General features: G+C 42.5%; 1 protein-coding gene across 1 annotated transcript; it reads left to right on the plus strand.

The window, feature by feature from the left end:
* The first annotated feature begins 2,215 nt into the window (after positions 1-2,215).
* On the plus strand, positions 2,216-23,731 carry SBSPON (somatomedin B and thrombospondin type 1 domain containing). The gene is made up of 5 exons (XM_045003180.1): positions 2,216-2,984; positions 17,213-17,407; positions 21,239-21,329; positions 22,198-22,374; positions 23,355-23,731. The coding sequence occupies exons 1-5, from the start codon at positions 2,753-2,755 to the stop codon at positions 23,470-23,472; spliced, it is 813 nt and encodes a 270-aa protein (XP_044859115.1). The 5' UTR covers positions 2,216-2,752; the 3' UTR covers positions 23,473-23,731.
* The last annotated feature ends 1,503 nt before the right edge of the window (positions 23,732-25,234 follow it).

Here is a 25,234-nt window from a genome sequence, read left to right on the forward strand (position 1 = left end):
AACCTCTGACTCTCTGGTATCATGACCCGGCCTGATTCTGGTTCCCACCTCATGGTTCTGATCTCCAGTTTGTCTCCTGCTTCTGATCTCCCAATATCCTGACTGCAGACTCTGGCTCCGACTCCTAGATCTGGCTGACAATGATCCAGCCATAACAGAATGTCCCTTCTTGTGGAATGCAATCTCTGAAAATTAAATAGATAGGCCTGAATAAACACAAGTCTTAATAATAATAACAAAATAAACTATGAAGCACTCAAAGTTAACTACTTCCTATTTCCAGTGACTAGATGGATGCATATTGTTATCCACCAAGATACCGCTGCTGCTTGGAATGAGTCTGCTCATTCCTTTAATCATCACTTTCTTTTCTGGTTGCTTAGAAGAATGGCTTACCTTAATTCTCCCAATAGAAGATTTAAAATAAAATTATGTGCTTTTCAGTCTTGCCTTGTCTTTCCCCAGACTGGTATAGATCTAATGCCATATTTAGCCTTAACAATTTCCACTGAGATTAATCTGTCTTTTAATCATACTGTTTTAATTTTATTTCAATTGTACCTTAGGCACAAAAATCTGTAACTAATGCAGATAACTTTTAAAATTCCATTTATACAGGTTATTCCACCTTGGAATTAAAAGCTTTACTGATAATCTGCCTTTCAAGTGAAATCATAGGAATAATATTAAACTAAAGGAAAAACCCAAGGAAGGGGGCAATCCTGAACTCATCCTGATATTTTGGAAATGCTGCTCCTGGCTGGGCATCATTCTCCTCTTGCCTACCCAATCTCAATTGGAAGTAAACTCTGTTAACTCACACCACTCTATTGACTTGCACCACTTTTACACTGGTCAAGCATTACTGACTTTATAGGGGTTGCTTCTCATTTCGACTGGTTTAAGTGAGCAGATGAAAATCAACTAGGAGAAATTTAAAGTTTAGACTGACATTCAGTTGGTACAAGTCACTTAACTATTGGAGCATATATGGTAGATAAAAGGGCTCTCAAGCGATTAAAAAAATTAATTGGGCTCTCAAGCAATAAAATTGGGCTCTCAAGCAATAAAAAATTAATTGTGATTAATCGCACTGTTAAACAATAATAGAATACCATTTATTTAAATGTTTTTGGATGTTTTCTACATTTTCAAATATATTAATTTCAATTACAACACAGAATACAAAGTGTACAGTGCTCACTTTATATTTATTTTGTTTTACAAGTATTTGCACTGTAAAAAAAAGCAAAAGAAATAGGTGAATTAAAAATACTAATACAAGTACTGTAGTGCAATCTCTATCATGAAAGTTGAACCTACAAATGTGGAATTATGTACCAAAAAAACTGCATTCAAAAATAAAACAATGTGAAATTTTAGAGCCTGCCAGTCTACTCAGTCCTACTTCTTGTTCAGCCAATCGCTCAGACAAACAAGTTTGGTTACATTTGCAGGAGATAATGCTGCCTGCTTCTTGTTTACAATGTCAACAATTACAATTTCTTTTGTTTTTTCCCCCCCAGCAACCTACTTTTATTTATTTATTAAGAAATAAATACTCCTTGGTCTGTTAATTGTGCCCTGACCTTAGAAATATTCTTAAGACAACAAACCATCGGCTCCTCCACAGCCAATTTCCACTTGCCAGATCTACAAAAACAAACAAATAACTACAGGGAGACAATGTTTTAGATAAGAGCAACTTTTCACAGCAGAGTCACACCTTCCTGAAAGCATGGCATTTGTGAACAGAAACCCTCACAAGCGCATGGTGGTACAAAGGGCTCCAACTAACACTTTACTGTGTTGCCAAGCCAGTGCAGGAAGAGTTTGCCAGCGATGGCTATGGGAGCAGTGTGAGGACCTCTGTCTTTTTGGGTCCAAATCCTGAGAGCGTTTTTCATTCTCCACTCAGTCAGGCTTCTAATGAACCAGAGAGCTTTGCCTCTAAGGACTTCAGGAGCTGTCCTCCAATGTAACTCGCTCTCTAGCTTGCAGTCTTAAACCAGGCTAGGGCCCAGTGCTTAATTTGTCGTGAACCAGGTGTTGGGCCTCAAGCAATTGTTTTATTTTCGTAACTGTCTGGCAAACTCAGAGGTGCTGGGACTAGGAACTGCCAAGTCTAGAGGCTCAGCCCTGGCAAAAATTAATCACTGCCAGGGCCACTGCAGAAGCTTTTGGCGCAGTCCCTGAGGGAACAGGGAAGTGGTGCCAGAAGGCCCAGCAGTAAGTAGCCGCGGCCGCTGCCGCCAGCAGCCTTGTGTCTCTTTCTGGCCGGCAGCCAGTCACATTCCTTGCTGTGCCCTCGGAGGATGGAGCCAGCCCCGGCTCACAGCGCGAGCCCCCACCCGCCCCGCATTCCTCAGGGCAGGCCAGGGGGTTCTGCCCGCGCGGGCGGCAGCGCCACATCAAGCCGGGGCGGCGGCGGGGAAGCTGCGGCTCAGTGACTAGCTCCCGGCTGGCGGCATGTCCCCAGCGCCCCGTCCCCTGCCCTGCTCCCACGCGCGCTCCCTGCCCGCCGCCTGACCCGCCCGCGCGGGGCTTGGCGGATCCCGACCCCGGGCTTGTCTCGGCGGAGCGTTTAGGGCCATGACTCAGTGCTGCCAGGCGGGCTGGGGGAGCCGAGCCGGGATGCTGCAGCAGGCGGCCTAGGGGGGAGGCGATCGCTGGGGCCCGCAGCTCAGCCGGGCGAAGGAGCCGGAGCGTCTGAATCCTTCACTCCGGACCCGTCGCTGCCGAGGGGGAAGCAATGAGCGCAAGGGCCCCGGCGAGTGTCCTTTGGATGGTGCTGCTGGCGCTGTGGAGACTCTGGCCCCGGGCTGAAGCGGGCTGCTCTGAAGAGAGAAGATGCTGCCCTGGCCGGGACCCAAGCTGTGCCAGCACCGGCTGGAGGATGGACAGAGTCTATGGGACCTGTTTCTGCGATGAAGCCTGCAAGCTCACTGGGGACTGCTGCTATGATTACTCGCAGGCGTGCCCAGGTAGGTCACTCAGCATAGGGCACGTAAGTGCAGGCAGCTGGGGTTTGATAGCTATCAGCTATTCATGCTCCCACTGCTGTTCGGTACAATAACTGCACCCTGTGGCATTTCCTTCCACCTGAGGCATTAGTTGGTAGCAGCAGTCAGCCAGTTTTCTTCCAGTTCGTACAGGGTGTGAGTCACAACAGAATAAAGAATGCAAGGAAGTGACTCAAGGTGACCAGTTATTTCTTACAGTGAAGGGGTGCAGCTCAGAGAAACAAACTTCCATTCCTTTGCAAAGTTTAGTCCAGGAGAGGTACTGCATTGGCGTTATTGTTTATGATGATGTAAAGAGGGTGTAAAAATGATGGAAGGATAATAAGAACATTATTTGTTGCATCTTGGTGGCTTACGCACTTGATGTTCCACCTAATTTTTTTTTGCTTGTTTGTATTAGGGAATGGGCGTAAGATGATGTGAACGAGGCTCTGACTTTTCCTTAGAATGCAAAACACCGTGGGGCAAATTCATCATTGGTGTCACTCACCCTCAAGCTGTGAAGTGACAGGGGTGGATTTGGCCCTGTGTGAACATAGCAGCTAGGGGTTGCATTAAGCAGAAAAGTGAGACTGAAGAATCTTTTCACCTATCCCTCCACACAGCATTGGATGTGTATCCCGTTTCTGGTTCAACAGTAGTTGCTGTGCCTGGAATTTGCCTGCCCACTTTTATGTACCCCATAAAATACTATGGCTCTTATTTTAAAGCCATAGTCTAAATTCTCTCCTGCTGTAAAGGAGTTACAATGAGGATGTAGGACCACAAAGCTAATGGATTCACACCAAAGATAAATTTGCTCCAATATGTTTTGTTGGGCTGACTGGATATGCTGTCTAGCTTAGATTTATAGAGATCACATTACCTCCTATCTGAGTGCCTTACAATAGTGTTTAATGTATTTATCCTCCAAACACCACTGTGAGGAAGGGCAGTGTTATTATCTCCATTTTATGGCTGGGAAACTGAGGCACAGAGAGTAAGTGATTTGCCTAAGGTTTCACAGGAAGTCTGTGGTAGAGCAGGAAGCTGAACCCAGGTCACCTAAGTCCTAGGTTTGTGCCCTAATTCCCAAACCAGCCTTCCTTCCTGATACTACCAGAGAAGAAACAGTCACAAGAAGATATAACACAGAATGCCTCAACTGCAGTTTAAAAAGATGGTATAATTTACATTGTAATCTCAGGCTGGAAAAACAGTGGGTGGAGCATCAACAAAATGACTTCTGTGGTCATTGCACTTGCTCAAGAAAACAAACTGAGTTATTTATGCACAACTTTGACAGGAGCAATCATGTAAAGACACTGAATCAACATTAAAAGAGTTAAAATCAGGTTAAAAACTTCCATGAGGCCCAAAAAGAGAAATGAGCTGATTTCTAACTATGGGATTTTTCCATGTATGACCTCTTGGCCAATATATGCTTAAAATTCAGGTATACTTTGAAAAGGGACTCAGTAAAAATAGCATTGTGCGGTTCCATGTTTAAGGTGCTCATTCAGATTTAGCCTTGGATCAAGCTAGTATTTTTAACTCACATATCAGCAGTTACAAAGTGTCTGCATTTGAAACTTAAGTTTATAGTTCTGTTGATGATGCACGAACCAGGATAGAATCCAGCTCACTCTCCCATAGCTGTACAGGCTCTGCAGAGCTAGCAAAAACAGAAAGTAGTAAATTTCTATTTTTGTCTCTCAAACTGCTGGGACTCAGGGAAGAGATCTGTTGGATAAGAATGTGCCATTTTTGTAAAGCCACTTTTCATGTGACTGCACTTCAGTGATGCATTATTTGAAGCTCATGGAGAGAACATGGGTGGAGACCAGTAACGGACCATGTACAGAGAGGAAAGAAGCAACTATCACATGAGAAAAAGGAGCTGGAAATTTGGTTGCAAATTCTGTTGCTCTTGTAGGTGGCTGTTACTCAAAAGGATCTAGTAACTGCTACAACTCCTAGCTGTATATGAGGAAGGGAACCCTCTTCACACTGATGTGTCCATAGATGTGAAGTTGGGGGTTGGAGGTTGTGAAATTGGAGGTTCTGCCACATCCATATCCTCCCCGTCCATAAACCCCACAGGGCAGCACCATGGGAGATGAAGCATTGGGGAAATAAATATGCATTGTCCATTACTTTCTGCATCTCCCCCATCACAAGAAGGAAACTCACCAAAAAGCAAGCATTCACTTTTTGTGGTGCCCTTCCGTGCAATGGAACTCTCTCTTTTAATGAAAGAGTAGAGCCCATACTAGTAGAAAACTGGGACAAAAGGAGGCCAGGCAGGGATCTTGGGGGATTCAACAGTTATGGGGTAAAGCCCCTGTTCATTTTAAGAAGGGGGCAGGGGCCAGACCCCACTTCCTTGATGGAATGATTTGGAGGAATCCCCTCCTCCAGAATGCCTAACATGAGGGATTTCCCACAGGTAAGGGCAGTCTGGACCTAAGCTAAAAGATCTGGAACTGAAGAGACCAAAATGGGAGAATGTAACTTAATCTTCACAAAGTTAAAAAGAACCTCTGAAAAGCTTCCATGGAAATAGTTTGAAGACATTATGAGCTACTGTTTGAGGGCTTCAGAGGGAGAGACTTGCTAGGAATGTAATACAGGATGACCCTGCTTACTGAAAGTATCCCTGGAAACTAGGAGAGGAACACAATGTACTTGGAGTACAAGTGTCTGTGAAGTCCTGGAGAGAGAAGAAAGATGAAGATGGCTAACAAAAATTGGCTGTGGGATAACAAAAGGGCCTGATCTTGAGAGATGCCGTTTGCCTGCAACTCCCAATTAACTCAGGAGCCAGGCATGCAGAAGCATCAAGTCTTCTCATTTGAAGAGGGCAGATAACTACAAACTCATCCATCCAGGCCAGAAAGTGCAACTATAAAACTAATTTAATAGAGCTCATCTTTTCAATGAGAATGCTCAGAAATACTCTGCAACTCCAACAAACATTGTACTGTGTTTTACTTTTAAAAAATCCAAATATTATTTCAGTCGAAGTTTGTATCATCCTCAACAGTATAGGGCTAGGAAGACATTACATTTTGCAAATCAGTAAACTTATCTGTACTCTATTAGTTACGTATGCACATGTGCACACACACATTTAGAAACACTGAGATATATGCACAAGAAACAGCATCAGCAAGATGGTTCTGAAGTTTTGAAACCACCCAAAATGGCATTAAAATCAAGAAAAATAGATTGAAATAGCATGAGTTTCCCTTTGTTTGGATGTGCAAAGGTTGAAAGCAAAGAACCTGAAGTTAGAATGCTTTCAGATGAGGAATGGGGTAGAGGTAATTTGGGGGAATTCCTACTATGCTATAGCACTTTTGTCATCCCACCCAACATCTACGTTTTTAGCTATAGCAGTTTTGTTATTCCATCCCGTCAGCACTGCAAATTTCTGATTCTATTGGACAAAGTACTTTGGGAATTACAGAAATAGTTAAAATGCCCACCATCTTCAGATCTGCGTAATTAAAAAATATATTACGACGTACAAAAGCACTGCCCAGAACAGGGCAGGCTTTAGGCACCAGCGAAGGAAACAGGTGCTTGGGGCGGCCAATGGAAAGGGGCAGCACATCTGGGTCTTTGGCGGCAATTCGGCGGCAGGTCCCTCAGTCCCTCTCTTCCTCTTTGAACTGCTGCTGAAGTGCCACCGATCGGCTTTATATTTTTTTGCTTTTCTTTTTTTTCGCTTTGCCGCTTGGGGCGGCAAAAAAGCTGGAGTCAGCCCTGGCCCAGAAATAACATTAAAGGTGGGCCAGAAACCAGCGAAAGAAAGGCCATTCTACAGCTGCCAAGTCAAGTGTTAAGATCTATTGTGCCTAGACATTGTAGCATGCCTGGTACTCTATAAAGAGATGCTCTGGTATGGTGTGGGCTGCAAAACCTATGTACAGGGATTTTTAAACTAATTTCCGTACAGTGTTTACAATGCTGAAAGGATGTTTGGTTGAGAAGCAGCACTTTACACAGAGCTGTGAACTTGGGCAGCAGAGTGTTCACCAGGATTTGGGCACAGTGTCACAGGCCACCTTCAACCAGACCCCTGTCAGGGACACCCAAAAGTAGTCAAGACTGGCTGAGGGAGGGGTGGGGCCAGGGCACCCTCATAAAACACATCTCCTGGGTAGCCTCTCCACGAGCAAGTTAAAACTACCCTACTCTCATGGATGGCAGCCAATAGAACCCCAGGAGAATCACGTGGTTACTAGAGAGCACAAAAGGCAACATCTGGGCCTTGTGGAAGGCAGATAGACAGACACAGTGAAGAGACTTGTACATTTCACTCCTCACCTCCCCCAGTTCTCCCAATTTTCTGTTACTTAGAGAATCGTTGAGAGCCTGAAATACTTCTGTGAATGAACATGTTGATTCTCTGTCTGCATTAGCACTGATAACATAACTAATAGATGTTTTCTAAATAATCTTTATAACTTTCTTCAGCAAAGGAGCACAGAAGGGAGTAAATACTGTCTGGGATTTTGATAGCCATTAATGACCTCATAAATGTTATTAATGAGCTTTTTAAGATGACAACATAAAACAGCAATGGAGACTAAAGTGGGAGTAAAGTCTGACACTTGTGACTATATAGTGCTATATGAAAAGAGGTGCTGGAAGAAGATTAATATAAATTAAGCTGTAAATCTTCCCCATGTCTTAAAATTGAATTAGGAAAGATGGGAAAAATAATGATCCAGCACATGTGGTGTACACTGAAGGGAAAATGTAGATGGGATGGGGGAAAAAACTTAATTTAATCACTCTTGGAATAAGGGCTACATTTCAAAATAATTCAAAGTGAATCTGAGGCACAGTGCCCAATAAGTGTTACATGATTTATATTTCATTCCTCAAACACCATATTGAAAAATGACCTCTAAGGGACTAGAAAAAGCAAAGCAAAATATGATTAATATCTGAAAATGACATGCAGACAAAGGAAAAACTTTACACAACTTAAGAGATTTCTATATCAATAAGAAACTATCATGATAATATGCTCACCATTCTGTTTTATAATAATTACTGAGCTGGTATTTCAGTTACACAACACTGAATACTATTTTATTGAGAAAATAACAGCACCAGAAAACTTGACATTGATATTTGATGATATGTTGGAAGGAAACATGATCTAGTGGATATGTAACAAGACCCTAGTGGGTTCTAATTCCAGCTGCACTAATGGCCCACGGTCAGGGACGGCTCTAGGATTTCCGCCGCCCCAAGCAGGGCGGCACGCCGTGGGGGGCGCTCTAGCGGTCGCCAGTCCCGCGGCTCTGGTGGACCTCCCGCAGACGTGCCTGTGGGTCCGCCGGAGCTGCCTGCCGCCCTCCCGCTGGGACGCTGCCCCAAGCGCGCGCTTGGCACGCTGGGATCTGGAGCCGGCCCTGCCCACGGTGACCTTGGGCAAGGCACTTCACTTCTCTGTGCCTCTGTTCTCCTGCCAACCTTTTGTTCACCTTTTTATTTGGACTGTAAGATCGTTGGGGCAGAGACTGTTTCTCGCTATGTGTTTGTACTTAGCACAACAGGGCCCTGATCTCAGATGGGACCAGCAGTTGCTATCATAATACCAACATATACATGTAAAAGAACATTTTAAAAAATTGTCTATGAGTGAAATCTTGATGTAGGTTGTAAGGAAACAGATGTTAATGGATATGGAACTGTCACTACAGAATGATTAGAAAAAAGGAAAAATAGCCCCTATGTGGCACCATAGTATAAATATTGCAATTTTTAATCAAAGGGCCAGATTCTTCCCTTGGATGTATTCATGCAGTTCCCACAGGACTTGGTGCTTAGATGTGAAATGTATACTAATTGCATTTAAAAAAATCCCAGAGAAACCAAATTAATAGTGAAGATGGGTCTGATTCTAAGCCCATGGAAGTCAGTGGGAATCTTTCCATTGACTTACATGGGCTTTGGATCAGGCTGTGTGAGAAAAAATTACCGTATCTTGTATCCTAAATACAGAAAATATTGTAAGGGCAATAATGATTCTAACAAACAGATATTCTTTTGTACTTAGTACATTCCATTCCCCTTTCATGTAGAGAGTCTTACCCCTGTGGCCTGTGCATGACCCCATGGACTAACTCTCTGCTTGTCATGTATGCCTTATAGGCTTTTTGTACTGCATTCATTTGCCTAGGAAAAAAACTTATTGATGCCTAAAATTAAAGCTATTATGATTCTGTTAAACACCTACTACACGAGACATGACATTTTGAGCTATGTGTTATTATTTCTGGAGTAACAGCAGTGTGCAAACTGCACTATATAAGCATTCAGCAATAACAACAATTGTATTTGTATTGCAGTAGTGCCTAGCAGCACAGTCATGGATCAGGACTCCATTATGCTAGGTGCTGTACAAACACAGATCTATATCAACAGAACAAAAAGACACCCCCTTGCCACAAAGAGCTTACAAGATGATGACTTGGTTCCTGTCCCAAGGAGCTGACAATATGGTCCAGAAAGATAGGCCAGGTAGTATATCAGGCATAGATGACTTGTGCCTCCCAATCTAAAGGGGAGGACATATGACCACCCCACGTGTCTCCTCTGCCAGTGACCTCCAGCCTAGGTTGGCCACGTTCTTCCTGCCCCATGTTACCTGGGGTAGGGGAAGGGCTCTGTTCTTCTCCCACTTTGCCCCCCCCCACATTCTCCCTGGCAGGCGGGCCCAGGCAGGGAGTGGGACAGAGCCATTTCTCACATGGCTGAAGCTGGCACTCCGAGTTGCTGCTCTGTGCAGCGCAGCAGCTGCCAGAGCGAGCCTGGCGGTGGCTGTCCGCTCCCCAACTGGGCCTGGCTGCCGGAGACAGGACGGAGTGAGCCAGAAACGTGCCTGAGGGGAGAGGGGACTCCAGCTATGGCTCGCTGGGCCCCTGTCTCCAGCAGCCGGGCCTGGAGCAGTGACCCAGAGTGCCGGGCATAAGAAGCAACTGCCCCTGCTCCCTCCCTGGGGCAGACCAATCTGGAGGGGCACTTGACCCCGCATGTCCTCCCATGCGTTGCCTCTGACAGGGAATGGCAAGAACTTGGAGGTGTGATGTTATGTGGAGATAGTTGTGTATTTGAAGGAGGGATTTAAAGGAGCCCTGAATGTCACCTGTCTCACAAACAGAAGGGATCATTCTAAAGGCTAAGGTGCACCATGGAAGGAGGCACTAGATGAGATGTGAAGAAAACCCCTGTGAATGAGTGAATTTTTACAGCTGAGGAACATGAGGTGACGTACCCAGGGTTACACAAGACATCTATACCTGAGGCAGGAATTGAACCATTTTCCTGAGGCCTAATTCAGTGCTTAACCACAAGACTATCTTTCTTCTCGAGAGGGGAGAAGGAAGAAATAAAACCAGGGGAAATGTTGAATCCTATTCAACTTATTCATAAATGATCTGGAGAAATGGGTAAATGGTGAGATGGCAAAGTTTGAAGACGATACTAAACTGCTCAAGAGAGTTAAGACCAGGGTGACCAGATGTCCTGATTTTATAGGGACAGTCCCAATTTTTGGGTCTTTTTCTTATATAGGCTCCTATTACCCCACACTCCTATCCCGATTTTTCACATTTGCTGTCTAGTCACACCAGTTAAGCCTAAGCAGACTGTGAAGAACTTCAAAAAGATCTCACAAAACTAAGTGATTGGGCAACAAAATGGCAAATGAAATTTAATGTGGATAAATGTAAAGTAATCACATTGGAAAAAATAACCCCAACTATACATACAATATGATGGGGGCTAATTTAGCTACAACTAATCAGGAAAAAGATCTTGGAGTCATCGTGGATAGTTCTCTGAAGACATCCACGCAGTGTGCAGCAGCAGTCAAAAAAGCAAACAGGATGTTAGGAATCATTAAAAAAGGGATAAAGAATAAGATGGAGAATATCTTATTGCCCTTATATAAGTCCATGGTACGCCCCCATCTTGAATACTGCATACAGATGTGGTCTCCTCATAATGGGCAGCAGGTTTAAAACAAATAAAAGGAAGTTCTTCTTCACACAGCGCACAGTCAACCTGTGGAACTCCTTGCCTGAGGAGATTGTGAAGGCTAGGACTATAACAGGGTTTAAAAGAGAACTAGATAAATTCATGGAGATTAAGTCCATTAATGGCTATTAGCCAGGATGGGTAAGGAATGGTGTCCCTAGCCTCTGTTTGTCAGAGGATGGAGATGGATGGCAGGAGAGAGATCACTTGATCACTACCTGTTAGGTTCACTCCCTCTGGGGCACCTGGCATTGGCCACTGTCGGCAGACAGGATACTGGGCTGGATGGACCTTTGGTCTGACCCAGTATGGCCATTCTTATGTTCTTAGCACCTCTAGTAAGAACAAGAAACTTGAATTTGAGATGGAAGAAGAGAGGAGACCGGTGAAGACATCTAAAGAGGGAATGACATGGGCAAAATGGCTGGAGAGTAACATAATTTTGCCAAACCACTTTGGGCAAAATGGATGGAGATGAGCAGAAATAGGGTACTGGACTAAATTCATCAGGGATGCAAGTTCACTGAAGTCAATGGACTTGCATCAGGGGCAAATTTGGCACTATGGGACCACCCCTGTGAGTAAGAGGAGCAAGATTTGTCCTGATCATATAAACAAGTGTCACTGTGTAAGGTATTAGAGAGCAGAGAGTTGATGCCTGCATTTCTCCACTCAGTCACAGAAAATATTTGCATCAGTTAAAAGCCCCTGGTCCATCTCTGGTAATGTATATTATCATCTCATGAACAGAATTTAAAGACCTATACAATCCTTTATGACAATTTAACAAATAGATATGCAGCAGGCCATATAGGCACAGTTTTCAAAAACTGTAACACTCAGTGTCTCGGTGAAATGAGGCTATGGAAAGCTGAACTCTCGTGCCAGTGTGTCACACTGGTGTGGGTTTGCCTAATGGAAGGTGGCTGTTAAATGGCAAACAAAGCAAAGATCTTTTCATTAGGCAGTTTCTTACCCTGGGATAATGGATCCATTACCTGCTTCTGGAATCTGGGAAACAAGCTGCTAAAACTTTTCTTCCAGTCAGCTTGCAGAGTATCCGTATCCACCAGGGACATCTTTTGTGATCTGTTGTCCATGCTTTTAGAGGTAAAACAAGACAGAGCTGCTGTTTTGCCAAAATTTGAATGGGAAATCCAAGGGAAAGGGAAAATATAGAGCAGAAAGAAGCTTATCATGATTAATATGGAGGAGAGATGCAAGGAAGATGTAATCGTTAGTGGATGCATCCAGAGAAGGAAGCATTGCAGATAAAGAAAGAGATAGTTTGGAAGAATCAGATATAACAGATCCATTACTGAGAATTTCTGCAGGCACTATCATTGAGTTACCTTTGAAAATGTAAAAGCTGGTTAGTGTATCACCTAAATTCTATCTTCTATATCACAAGCACTTTCACCCTGAAAGGCTTTTTCTCAAGTGATCAACACGCGGTCTTGTGGTCCAGTCTTTACAGCTTGCACTGATTCAGAAGGCTGCCTGATCCATCCAGTACATCTATATGGCTGCATAAAAAGTATGCAAGGCCATACTTGGGCTAAACATTCCAGCAGGTGTCAGAAGAATTCTGTATAATACAAAACAAAAGTTTTATCTAGTTGAACAGTTTTCCTTTTTTCTTCGATTGAAATCGTCAATGAGCTGACCATGTGTTCTGGTATTTCTCCTCACACAATATTTGTAAGCCATAAACTCATTTTACCTGGTGAAAAATGAACTCCACTAGAACCTTGGAAAAGTAAAGACTGTATTAGTCTGATTTGAGGGAGGACATATAAACACAACAGGATTTACAAGCTCTCTGTGAAAATGTGGCATATATGCTGTTTATTGAATGGTATTCCTAAAATTCTGAGGGAATTGCTTTGAAAAATTTTTTCTTCTGAATCAAAATCTGCTTTCAAAATAATGGCTCTTTTCCCCCCAGAAGATGCTTTTGGAAAGGTCTGAAGTGGAGCTGTGTGAACACTTCCAAGTATGATTCACAAGGCATTCGTGAATTTGTGCATGAGAACTGTTATTTGAATTCCCAATGTGTCACATTCTGTCCAAAAATGTTAATTCATGTTATACTGTGTCAAACTCAATATTTCAACTAACGATTTCCATAGAACCTGAAGACGAAGCTTTGAGAGATGTGAAGTTTTGTACTTTTAACTAGAAACCTCGCCTTTATTTATGAATACTGATCACATTGAGTCAATCAAGCCTTGGTGTGACTCCAGGGAAACCAGGAATGAAGTTAACCCATTATGTTTAATATATCCTAGAATTCATCTTGGGGATAATCACAAGAATGAGACTCAGGAAAACTAGTTGTCTTTTTGGTTCTGCCATTAACTATGTAACCTATGTGTCACTTTAATCCTCTGTGCCTCCATTTTCCCATCTGTAAAATGGAATAATGACAAAGGACTTTGGAATCTAAGATGACAAGCATTATATAAGCGATAAGTATTTTGTCTCCCGTAAATTTAGTGATATCAAGCCTTCATATTTATATTAACAGAACCAGATCAAAATCAGAACTTCTTCAGACAATCCTTAGTGCACCTTTATCTAAGACAAATAAAATGGCCTAACAAACCAAACAAACAATCAAAACAAAGCTCTTGTAGAATATCTGTATTGTAGGAGCCTTTAAGTAAGAATAAAATTTCCATGCAAAGAAGGACGCATAAGAGATATTATGTGAAAGTGATAAAGAAATTAAGCAATATGTTTATACAATTTTATCTAAAAAAAAATGGAATCAGGTATTGCAATCCTACCCAAGATAGTATCACTTAACAGGTACTTGGGGAGGCATTTATGCATTCACTACCTTGTTCATTAATAAAGTTTGTGGAGCTTTGAGCTCCGTGGATGGAAGATACTATGGAAGTACAGTGTACTAATGATTATTATTGGTCAAGTCTGATATTTAACAGTCTTAGATGGCACCCAAAGCTTATAAAAATGAGATTTTCAATATCATGTCTAAATACAATAGCCTGTTTACAGTCTGGGGGGACCCAGAGGCATTTTGGATTAAACAGAAATTCTTAACATTGGAATTCACAGAACTTTGGTTTACCTGTATTGTTATTTTCAAACCTCTCGCCTTAAACTGCTACACTTTGTTGCTTTTGCCATTCAGTCTCTGTTAAAAAGTGATGATTCTTGGGAGTAACAGACTAGGAATACAGTAGTCTGTGGCCACATCTACCCTATGGGGACTATAGCTGCATGGCTAGGGTGCCATATCTATGCTGGCATAATCCTGTAGTGTAGGCACAGCTTACACTGACAGAGTGTTTTCCATCAATGTCAGAACACCATCTCCTTGAGTGATGGCAACTAGGGTGACAGAAGCATTCTTCCATTGACCTAGCTGTGTCTACACCAGGGCTTAGGTCAGTATAGTTACAGCATTCAGGGGTGTGAATTTTTCACACTACCAAGCATAGAATTATAGAATATCAGGATTGGAAGCAGCAGCACCTCCAGGCACCAGCGCTCCAAGCCGGTCCCTGCGAGGGTGGCAGTCAGGCAGCCTTCGGCGGCTTGCCTGTGGGAGGTCCGCTGGTCCCTAGGATTCGATGGCAATTCGGTGGTGGGTACGCCAAAGCCGCGGGACTAGCGGACCTCCCGCAGGCAAGCTGCCACAGGCAGCCTGCCTGCTGTGCTTGGGGTGGCAAAAAAGCTAGAGCTGCCCCTGGTTGGAAGGGACCTCAGGAGGTCATCTAGTCCAACCCCCTGCTCAAAGCAGGACCAATTCCCAACTAAATCATCCCAGCCAGAGCTTTGTCAAGCCTAACCTTAAAAACCTCTAAGGAAGGAGATTCCACCACCTCCCTAGGTACCCATTCTAGTGCGTCACTACCCTCCTGATATCCAACCTAAACCTCCCACACTGCAACTTGAGACCATTACTCCTTGTTCTGTCATCTTGTACCACTGAGAACAGTCTAGATCAGGGGTCGGCAACCTTTCAGAAGTGGTGTGCCGAGTCTTCATTTATTCACTCTAATTTAAGGTTTCGTGTGCCGGTAATACATTTTAATGTTTTTAGAAGGTCTCTTTCTGTAAGTCTATAATATATAATTAAACTATTGTTGTAAATAAGGTTTTTAAAATGTTTAAGAAGCTTCATTTAAAATTATATTAAAATTCAAAGCCCCCGGACTGGTGGCTAGGACCTGGGCAGTGTGAGTGCCACTGAAAATCAGCTCGCGTGCCACCTTCGGCACGTGTGCCATAGGTTGCCTACCCCTGGTCTAGATCCATCCTCTTTGGAACCCCCTTTCAGGTAGTTGAAAGCAGCTATCAAATCTCCCCTCATTCCTCTCTTCTGCAGACTAAACAATCCCAGTTCCCTCAGCCTCTCCTCCTAAGTCATGTGCTCCAGCCCCCTAATCATTTTTGTTGCCCTCCGCTGGACTCTTTTCAATTTTTCCACATCCTTCTTGTAGTGTGGTGCCCAAAACTGGACACAGTACTCCAGATGAGGTCTCACCAATGTCAAATAGAGGGGAATAATCAAATCCCTCAATCTACTGGCAATGCCCCTACTTATACAGCCCAAAATGCTGTTAGCCTTCTTGGCAACAAGGGCACACTGTTGAATCATATCCAGCTTCTCATCCACTATAACTCCTAGGTCCTTTTCTGCAGAACTGCTTCCTAGCCATTCAGTCCCTAGTCTGTAACAGTGAATGGGATTCTTCCGTCCTAAGTGCAGGACTCTGCACTTGTCCTTGTTGAATCTCATCAGGTTTCTTTTGGCCCAATCCTCCAATTTGTCCAGGTCCCTCTGTATCCTATCTACCACTCCTCCCAGTTTAGTGTCATCTGCAAACTTGCTGAGAGTGCAGTCCATGTCATCTTCGAGATCATTAATAAAGATATTGAACAAAACCAGCCCCAGGACTGACCCTTGGGGCACTCCGCTTGAAACCAGGTATGTCAACTTAAATTTTAAATGTAGGCCAGGCCTGTGTCTGCCTCCACGCATCTTTTCCCTAACTAAAGAATAGTGCTTACTTGGAGCTACTCCTCCCTCTATCACTCAAACTGTGACTGACACAGCAGAACACTTCCCCCCTGAAAACCCAAAGATACAAAGCAAGAACAAGTGGCAGCGTGACATCAAAGAGTGTTTATTGCTAGGGGTAAGTGGCCTTTGAAATACAGAGGAGCAATTTCTAGGGGCAGTGTTGGCTCCAGTCCGGTGCTTAATAATAATGGGAAACGTTGACAAATTTAAGGTAGTGTAAAATATTCTAGTGTTATCTTAGGGAACTCATGGGGTCAGATTTGTAATTTTGTGCATCACCTTGTGAATTGTCACCTAATTGCGAAAAGGAAAAGGACATGAAGGCAGAGAAAGGGTAACCAAAGTGTACAGAAATTAAAATAAATTCCACTCACATCCTGCTCTCAGTTATATTAGAGTAATGCCATTGGAATTACACTAATCTAAATCTGGAGTAACAGTAGAATCTAGGCACATCAGTGAAAAAGGTTAGAGAAATGTGACCTGTGTTCTTTGGGAAATGATTAAAAGGGGATCTCAATAATATATATTCTTATACAATATTCTGAGGTGAATGAAGAGAAAAAGTGTTATTACAAGGCAATTTGACCTAATGTTATTCACAGCAAACAGGGACCACCCAACATAAACAAAAGGAAAACAAAGTGGAGGAAACATTTCTACCAGTTTTGGGAATAAGTTACTAGCAGCAAAATCATCTTGAAAAAAAGACTCTAAAAATGGGAAACCAGTAACTCCAAGGAGGGAGAGGGGTGAAGAGCAGATGCCCCCTAACTCCCCTGTTTTATTTCTCTCCTCCATTAAACCAAATTTAGCAACACAGGAACTGCCAAACTAAATCAAATCACAGGTCCTTCTAGTCTAGTATCCTGTCTCCAGCATAGCCAGCATCAGATGATTCAGAGAAACATGAAAGAAACCCTGAAGTGAACAACTATGGAATAATCTTCCCAAAGGGAAAGTTTCATCTTAAACCCCTCAGTAAAGGGGCATTCCCAGAGGGCCTTAATACTAGAATTGTTAGAGGGTGCTACTGTAATAAGATAGTGGTATTGACTACTAGTAATATTCAAATATTGCTTTGTAGCTCTTCCGTGCATTGTTGGGGAGTGGAGTCATTGGAGTGGCTGTGCAGAGCAGTGTAAGCCTAATTTGCGAATGCGTAGGCGCTATGTGAAGCAGGAACCTAAAAATGGTGGGGAACCTTGCCCCCTACTTGAAGAGAAGTCTGGCTGCCTGGAATACCTGACTTACCAGGGGCAGGACTGCGGACATGAACACGGTACTCTCTCTGTGATTTATTTGAATTGCCCTGATATATTTTGTCACCCCTTAATAGTAGTTTTACCCCCTCCCCCACCCCCAGGCATTGATGACAATAAGTTGCAGTTAAAGTCTACATAGTACAAATGCATTTTAAAACTTTGAGAGAGACAAGGTTGGTGAGGTAATATCTTTTATTGGACCAACTTTTGTTGGTGGATGTGGACAAGCTTTGGAGCTTCACAGAGCTCTTCTTTGGGTCATCAGACATCCCTTTTAAAACTTTATCCTTTACTTTCATATAATTTCATAGTTGCTTATTCTTTCTGATTTAAATATTTACTTACACATTTTGGGCCAGGTTTGGATTTTCAGTGACAGGTAAAATGCTCCACATCTCACAGGAGGCTCCTAACATCTTGCAGAATCAGTCCCAATAAAAAGGAAACAATGTGTATAAGGTGAATGCACCTCACCTAAATTACAAAGGATATATTATTGTTGGAAGTGTTTACAAGGAGTTTATTGTACAAAGAACTATAACTACATATTCCTTTTCACTTTCTTGACTTAGGCCACTCAGTAGTTTTTAAACCCATCTTACAGTGTATTTCTGTAAGCATTTGCACTAATGTGCCAGACACACAAAACTGCACTCCTTATTGGATGCTCCAAGACCGTATCCAACATATCTCCAAACAGCCTGGGATCCTGAAAGGGAAGAATGAGGAAGCAAAGCTTGGATGAAATATCCCCATCCCAGAGACAGATCTAGAGAGCTCTCTGAGCCAGTGCAGAAGCACCCAAGAAGTTGGCTCCAAAGGAAGATGGATACATGTTGTTGCGGGGATTCAACTGAGATGAGCTATTTCAAGAGGTTCCTACATACCATAAAAGGCAGCTTGAAGCAAACAGCTTTGTCCCCTCAGATCTGCATGAGCCATTGGGATGGCCACTCTTGAGGCGTACGAGGCATAGATTATAGTAGCAGTCTGAGTGCCACCCCCATGTAAATTGTTGCCCCTTCTACTTACCTGTACATGGGATCACAAAAGGATGTTAGCCTCCAGAAGTAGGCCTATGGGCTTAGAATGGAAAGCCACCAATAAATCCACCTTCACGTGGGACAACCACAGTTTATGGAAGTCAGTGTTTGACCTGCAGTGCCTGAGTAAGTTCTTGGGATAGGCATTGAATCAAGAGCGCTAACTTTTTTTCCCCACCATCTTCCCAACAGAAAGGGATGTAAGCAGAATCACCCCAGAGAAGCTGCCTTGGGAAGAAAATAGAGTATCACTGCTCCATTGGAGACCATGACATTTTTGTTATGTGGGTGACCATGCAACCCTATTCCTCGCAAGTGACCTTCTGAGGGTATTTTTACAATGCGAGAGACAGTATGGTGATCCAGATCCAAATCTAGCTCACCACCTTTGGGAGGTTCTTTAAGAAGGGAAAATGAAGGACAAGGCTTTCCTTGCCTCTAGGATCAATAGGTCATGGTACAGCCAGGAGCTCCCTTACTAAAGAAGGAAAAAATTCTTAGCTGTGAGGTAAAAGGATTCTTTGCAAGGGAGGCAACAGAGGCCCAGTTTATCTTAGATGAAAGAACTCTCATGAAAATAGAGGGGTTAGGATACTCCTAAAGAGACACCATCTCCCTACCCCCCAGAAGTCCTTTCTGAGCCATATTCCTCCTAAAAGTCCCTTGGGACCTGTCCTGCTGGTGTCTATAATCCACAGGGGACTGCTGGAATGTGGGTTTTCTTCAGAATCAGGCTCCCTATGGCTCAGGCCTGGCTGTTGCACTTACATGCAAGGGGTGTGTCTGTATATAGGAAGAAGGTACAGAAAAAGCCTGCTGCCAAAAGGTTGCAGGGGGAGGGACACAAGAATAATATTTTAAGCCCTTCTTGCCTGGCTCTTTCTGGAAGGACATTTTCTTTGTATTCCTGTTCTGTGGCATTCTGGAACCTCTTTTAGGCATGGAAGAAGGTGGCATCTTAGACACACAAACTGCAGCTGCTTGCAATAAGGCAGGAAAACAACTGACCTGCATATAGGGCTAAGGAGGAACAGGATACAGAAGTCCTGCATCTGGAGTGACTACTCCTGCCTTGTGAACAGATGAAAACAATGATTTACCCATTCAGCCATACTAGTGGCAATGGGAACAGAGTAGAGTCAGAAACAAATGAAGGCCTTTGAGGCAGAACTGGAAATACAAAGGAAGTTAAGCTTCTATGTTTCTTTGTAGAAAGTTAGAAGCAATTTTTCAAAGTTTTTGCCAGTCTGTGCACCAACAAAATGAATGTGTATGTGTTCTTGCAACAAATTGGGTACTCAGGCATGTGATTAATTGACTTGCACATGTGGTGTGCAAATAAAAATGAGGATGTGTGGTTTGTATGGTATCAGATGCCAATTTAGTGGCTTATATGAAATGAATGTGTCAATCCAGTTCTTACTTAATAGGTGCCCATATCACCACCAATATATAGATATCCAGTTGCAATTGTCACAATTGGCAGTTTATTTGCTAGGACTGAATGGGCATGGAGACCGTTACATCTTGGCCCAGTGCCCCTTCTGGATGATCAGCAGTTTGTTGTAAGTGGACCCAGCTGCTGGATCACACATGCTCAAGCCCCCTGGGTCTGGGTAATCTAATCACTGTTTTGCATCTCTAGGATGCACTCGCAGATTGACCTCTTGTCTGAGCCCTTCCTTGGAATGTGGGACTTCACAGTCCAGTCACCCTACTCTAGCAGTGCCACTCACTTAAATTTGGCCCAGCTGCCTCCTCATCCAGGGGACAGACCAAACATGAACAGCACTGCAACTCCCTGTGCCAGGGACCAGGTTGCAATGCCTGGAGTGGAGTCAACCCAGCCAGACCCACATGACCAGAACTGCTGCTGTGGGGTGAGTGCAGGATGGGTTTGCTCTGCAATGCCCCACTAGGGCTTCCCACTCCCCAGGGGCAGGACTTGTCCCCCTTTAGCCACTGGGGATGTTGGGAAGTATGCTAGTCTCTGAAACTCCAAAGCCCTCAGTTGCTCACATACACTCCCCCAGAGTTCTAGCTGGGAGCATTTTGACTTCTAGTTTAACCCCTTTGGGGACAGTGTGAAAGCAAGGAACACAGGCTTAGCCAGGGAATTTCTTAGCCACAGTCCCACTGTACTTTTAAAAGGCACTAGCAAGTACACACTTTCCAAAATAAAAGTCCTGACATTGCACCCTTTCTGAGTTAAAAGTCAACCGGAGAACCCCACCCATTGCTGTAGTGAGTGTCCACACTGAAGTGCTGCAGCAGCGTTTCAAATGAAGACAAGCCCTGATGGGGTAGCTATGTCAGGGGGAAAAGCTCTCCTGCTGGCACAGTGCTGTCTACACCTGTGCTTTGGTTAGTATAACTGTCACTCAGGGGTGTGGATTATTCACATCCCTCAGGGACATAGTTGTATCAAAGTAATTCTGCAGCACAGATCTGCCCCTCCCTTTTTTTAGGCAGTTAGCACATAACACAAAATGGAGGTTAATTGAAAATGGAGGTTACAAAATGGAGTTCACAATCTAACCCAGACATTTCCCACTCTGTCTCAGAGATTAGACTGCACTCATTCCTCATTCTGGAATGGAGGAACATTGGCAGGATTGAGTAGAGAAGTTTGCTCAGGCTGTAAGTGTTTTCAATAAACCACTGACTTCCATCTCTGACATCTTTAATGAGCCATCATTTCTCTAATAAAGACAACATAATTGATGCTATAAGTAAAATAGAGATTAGATATCTACCTTATTTCACAAAGGTTGTGTTCTTAATCTAACTATTTTCCCCCATCAGTTCCTGCTTTCATAACTACCTCTGAATACAGTAAGGAAAGAAAAAGACGAGCTGTCTCCCCACTGTGGTCTTCAGATACAGAGGAAGCCGGGTAAATCTCACATGTACACTTGGGTCATCTTGTTAAGTAGAAAGTATCTATCTACACAGACATTTAATTTGATATGGAATTATTTAAGGGCAGCACACAGCCCTAAATAACCACATATCTAATTTTTCTTCTCCTGTACTGCATTTTATTTTCTGTGTCAGTCCAGGTCATTATTTTATTTGCTAAGTATCCCGAATTAGACATTGATTGAGGTCATGGAAACTTTTGTAGAGTGACTGCTTTTTAAAAAAAATAGCTTCATTTATTTTAACAGTCAAGTAAATCTGTGACTATGAGTAGCCTGAGAAGTTATACATAGATTGCTGCATAAACAAAATTGGCTGAATGTTCCAGTCCCAAGGACTGCTCTATATGGGCTGTATGGCAGAAGCTGTACGAATATGTAGCTCACAGATCTGCTCTACTCAGCTCCATCACTGTCTCTAATGCTCAATCCTACTCTGTTTACCCTGGGCAAATGAAACCAATAGGCATTCTGAAAACAATTAGTCATACATTGAGTTTTATCTTTCACCGTTAGATTAAAAATAAGATTAGTAGGATGCAGTCTCCCAAAGTGTTTCATCCTAATTTAAAAAACTTTGTACATTATGTCATGCTTGGGCTGTGTATCAGTGTCAGAACCAAAAAGTCCATAGTTTGGTCATGGCTGAAAGGGTGTGTAACTTAGCCATTGTTCAGAAAATGACTCATAAGCATCTCTTTCCTAAGCTCTGTATCACTAATACTTTTTGTATGATGCATAGATATGGCATAAAAGTGATTCACGTGCTAATGTCTAACAAAGTTATGCTCATCACTACTAAAGCCAGTTAAAGTGGTACTATTTTTTCCCACCTCCATGCAGATATTGTGTGGAATTTAAAACTGAATCACTCTCTCACCATTGCACTGTGGAGAATCGGCCATACGCCCGCTGGATGCAGTATCTACGAGAAGGGTATACTGTGTGTGTAGCTTGCCAGCCTCCAGCTATGAATACTGGCAACCATCGTTGTTCTGGAGATGGCCTGGGTTCTGATGGGTAAGCTATATTTCAATTTTAGGAGTTTAAATGCTTTTTGTTTAGTAGTTTTTATTATAAAACACCAGCTCGGATTTCACTTACCTTCTATTCAGCTGGAGAATGCTCGAATGCTCAGGGTTTAGGCAGTGGCTAAAGAGAAGTGAAATGGTGGAAGATCAATGTAAAAGCTGAACTGAAATAGCTCACACTGACCAGCTGCTGTAGCTGAGATGACTTCTCCATTCTGTCTTGGCCTAGAAGGAACCCTTCTTCCAGGCCTAAATTCATTACATTAGGGTTTGATAGAACTTTATGCTTTATTTACAGTATCTGCTGAGACCAGGGCCAAGCGATTTAGTGATTTAGCAAGTGCATATTACAACTTTAAACATCTCATTTTATTTTTAGATGAATATCTCCAATGTCATGCAGCCAAGTGTAGTGGTTTTAAAGCTTTTGGTTGTACTATGAAAAAGGTGGAAAGGTGCAGATGATACTACAGGCGCACCACACTTTTTAAAGTAGCAGTGCTGCAATCTGAATTTGATCCCAAGCTCTAGCAGTTAACAAGTTGGCATATTACTCTTAAAATCCATACACCCACTGTAGTTAATCAAACAGGGATTAAAAATCATCATCAACTATTTGGAACAGATTTTAATCCAATTTTGTATTTTAATAATTCAATCTAAAATCCTTAGTATATATTAAGATGTATATGATGGTAGTGCCCAAACACCCTAATGAGAATAAAGCCCCATTGCACTGGGCACTGTACAGAGAGAGGCCCTGCTCCCAAGAGTTTACAGTATAAGGAATAAGATTGATCTATCTAGAAATGTTTTGTTTCAAAGGCTAATCAAGTCTGACCTGTCAGTGTTATTTACTAAAAGCATCCACTCTAGCACTGTAGTAAAAGTAAAATTTATAGTGCAAAGTATTTGTAAACCCACATTCAATTTTTTAAAAGAAAAAAACAATTTACTGTCACATTTCAGAAATAAATTTCTCCATTGGCAAGCTGTTGGTAATCCTCAGTGCCAAGGAACATGGAAGAAAGTTCGCCAAGTGGAACAATGTTCATGTCCTGGTGTGCATAGTTTTATTTTTACATAAAAGTTGGAAAGAGAACTTTGAAGAACATCCATGAACATCTTTAAATCAATTTAAACACTTTGTGAAGCCACAAGAACTCTATTTTTCTGCTGTGCTTGCTTGCTGAACCTTAAATCGAATTTTAAAAAAAAGACAAGACAAGACTTTCAGAGCCATTCTGGTTGAGTGTATATGTTTGCCCTGTACCCAGATATTAAGATGGATCTTCTTACTGCTAAGCTACCTTTTTTCTCTTTTTTTGTAATTAAAAAGATTGAATGCCTCCAACGTGAGTAGTTTCAGTTCTTACCTCTTCATCTCTAACAAGGTACCCTTCACTATCAGAGGTATGGACCCTGCTCCACAGTAGGCAGACTAATGTGCTATGTTCAAATGTGGGAAAAGTTACCCTCACCCTTAATCCACTAGAAGTGCTTAGAGTGGACAAACTGAGGAACTAGTACTGCATCTCAGTTCAAATCCTGTGCCCCATCTCAGACAAGTCTAAGCAGCTATACATGCTATTGAACAAACATTTAAAGAAGGTGGATTAGCACTGTATGTATTTCCCTTGTCCAATGGATGCAACCACCTTCATATTAAACATTAAAGCTATTCAATTAGTTTACTTCCTGTTTTGCATGGAAAACCTCAATGACTTAATATCACTTACCACCTAAGGGATTTTTTTTGCACATGATGCTAAACAAAGCACTCATGTACCAAATTGCAAATAATTCTTAATGTTAGGCTTGAAAAGTAGTATTCTTTAATGGAGAGCAATGTAAATGTAGACTGCATTGTCCTATTGTCCCTGCTGCAGTGATGTAACAGGTGACTGACCTATCTCAAAGTAAAAATGCTCATTTACTTTAAAGTTGTATCTGGGTTACAGCAGGGAATAAGGAACTAACTGTACTTGAACCACCATTCACTGGCTAAAAGTCTTGGGTAGGATTTTCAAATGCACCAAGTATTGGTCTAGTTCTCTTCCCACTGTTATCAGTGGGAATTTCAAGTGTCAGTTCAATAGCACTGAACAAGAATGAATTGCAGGTATCTCTATTACTTGCTTTCAACATAGCATCTGTCTTGGCTGCTTGACTAGTATAACGTTATGGAAGACTAGTCTCCTACTGCAGCACAACACTTTAGGTTTGCCCACTTCTGAAATCATGGACACCTGATGTGACAGACTTTCTATAGTTTTATATAGAAAGGCCCAAGGGGACCATTGTGATCATCTAGTCTGACCTGTATAGCACCGGCCACAGAATTTCCCCAAACTAATTCCTGGATAATATCTTTTAGAAAAGCACCCAATCTTGATTTAAGAATTGTCAATAGTGGAGAATCTGCCATCATCCTTGGTAAATTGGCCCAATGGTTAATTATGCTCATTGTTAAAAATGTATGCCTTTATCTCCAAACTGAATGCATTTGGCTTCAACTTCCAGCCATTGGATTGTGTTATACCTTTCTCTGCTAGACTGAAGAGCCCGTTATTAAATATTTGTTTCCTGTGTAGTATTTAAAAACTAATCAAGTAACCCCTTAACCTTCTCTTTGTCAAAGCTCCTTGAGACTGTCACTATAAGGCATAATTTTCTAATCCTTTAATATCACTCTTGTGGCTCTTCTCTGAACCTTCTCCAATTTATCAACATTCTTATTGAACTGTTGCCACCAAAGATGCAGTATTCCAGCAGTGGTTGCATCAGTGCCAATACACAGGTAAAATAACCACTCGACTCTTACTTGAAATTCCCCTATTTATGCATCC

This window comes from Mauremys mutica, chromosome 2, assembly GCF_020497125.1.
Source record: "Mauremys mutica isolate MM-2020 ecotype Southern chromosome 2, ASM2049712v1, whole genome shotgun sequence".
Classification (NCBI taxonomy): domain Eukaryota; kingdom Metazoa; phylum Chordata; order Testudines; family Geoemydidae; genus Mauremys; species Mauremys mutica.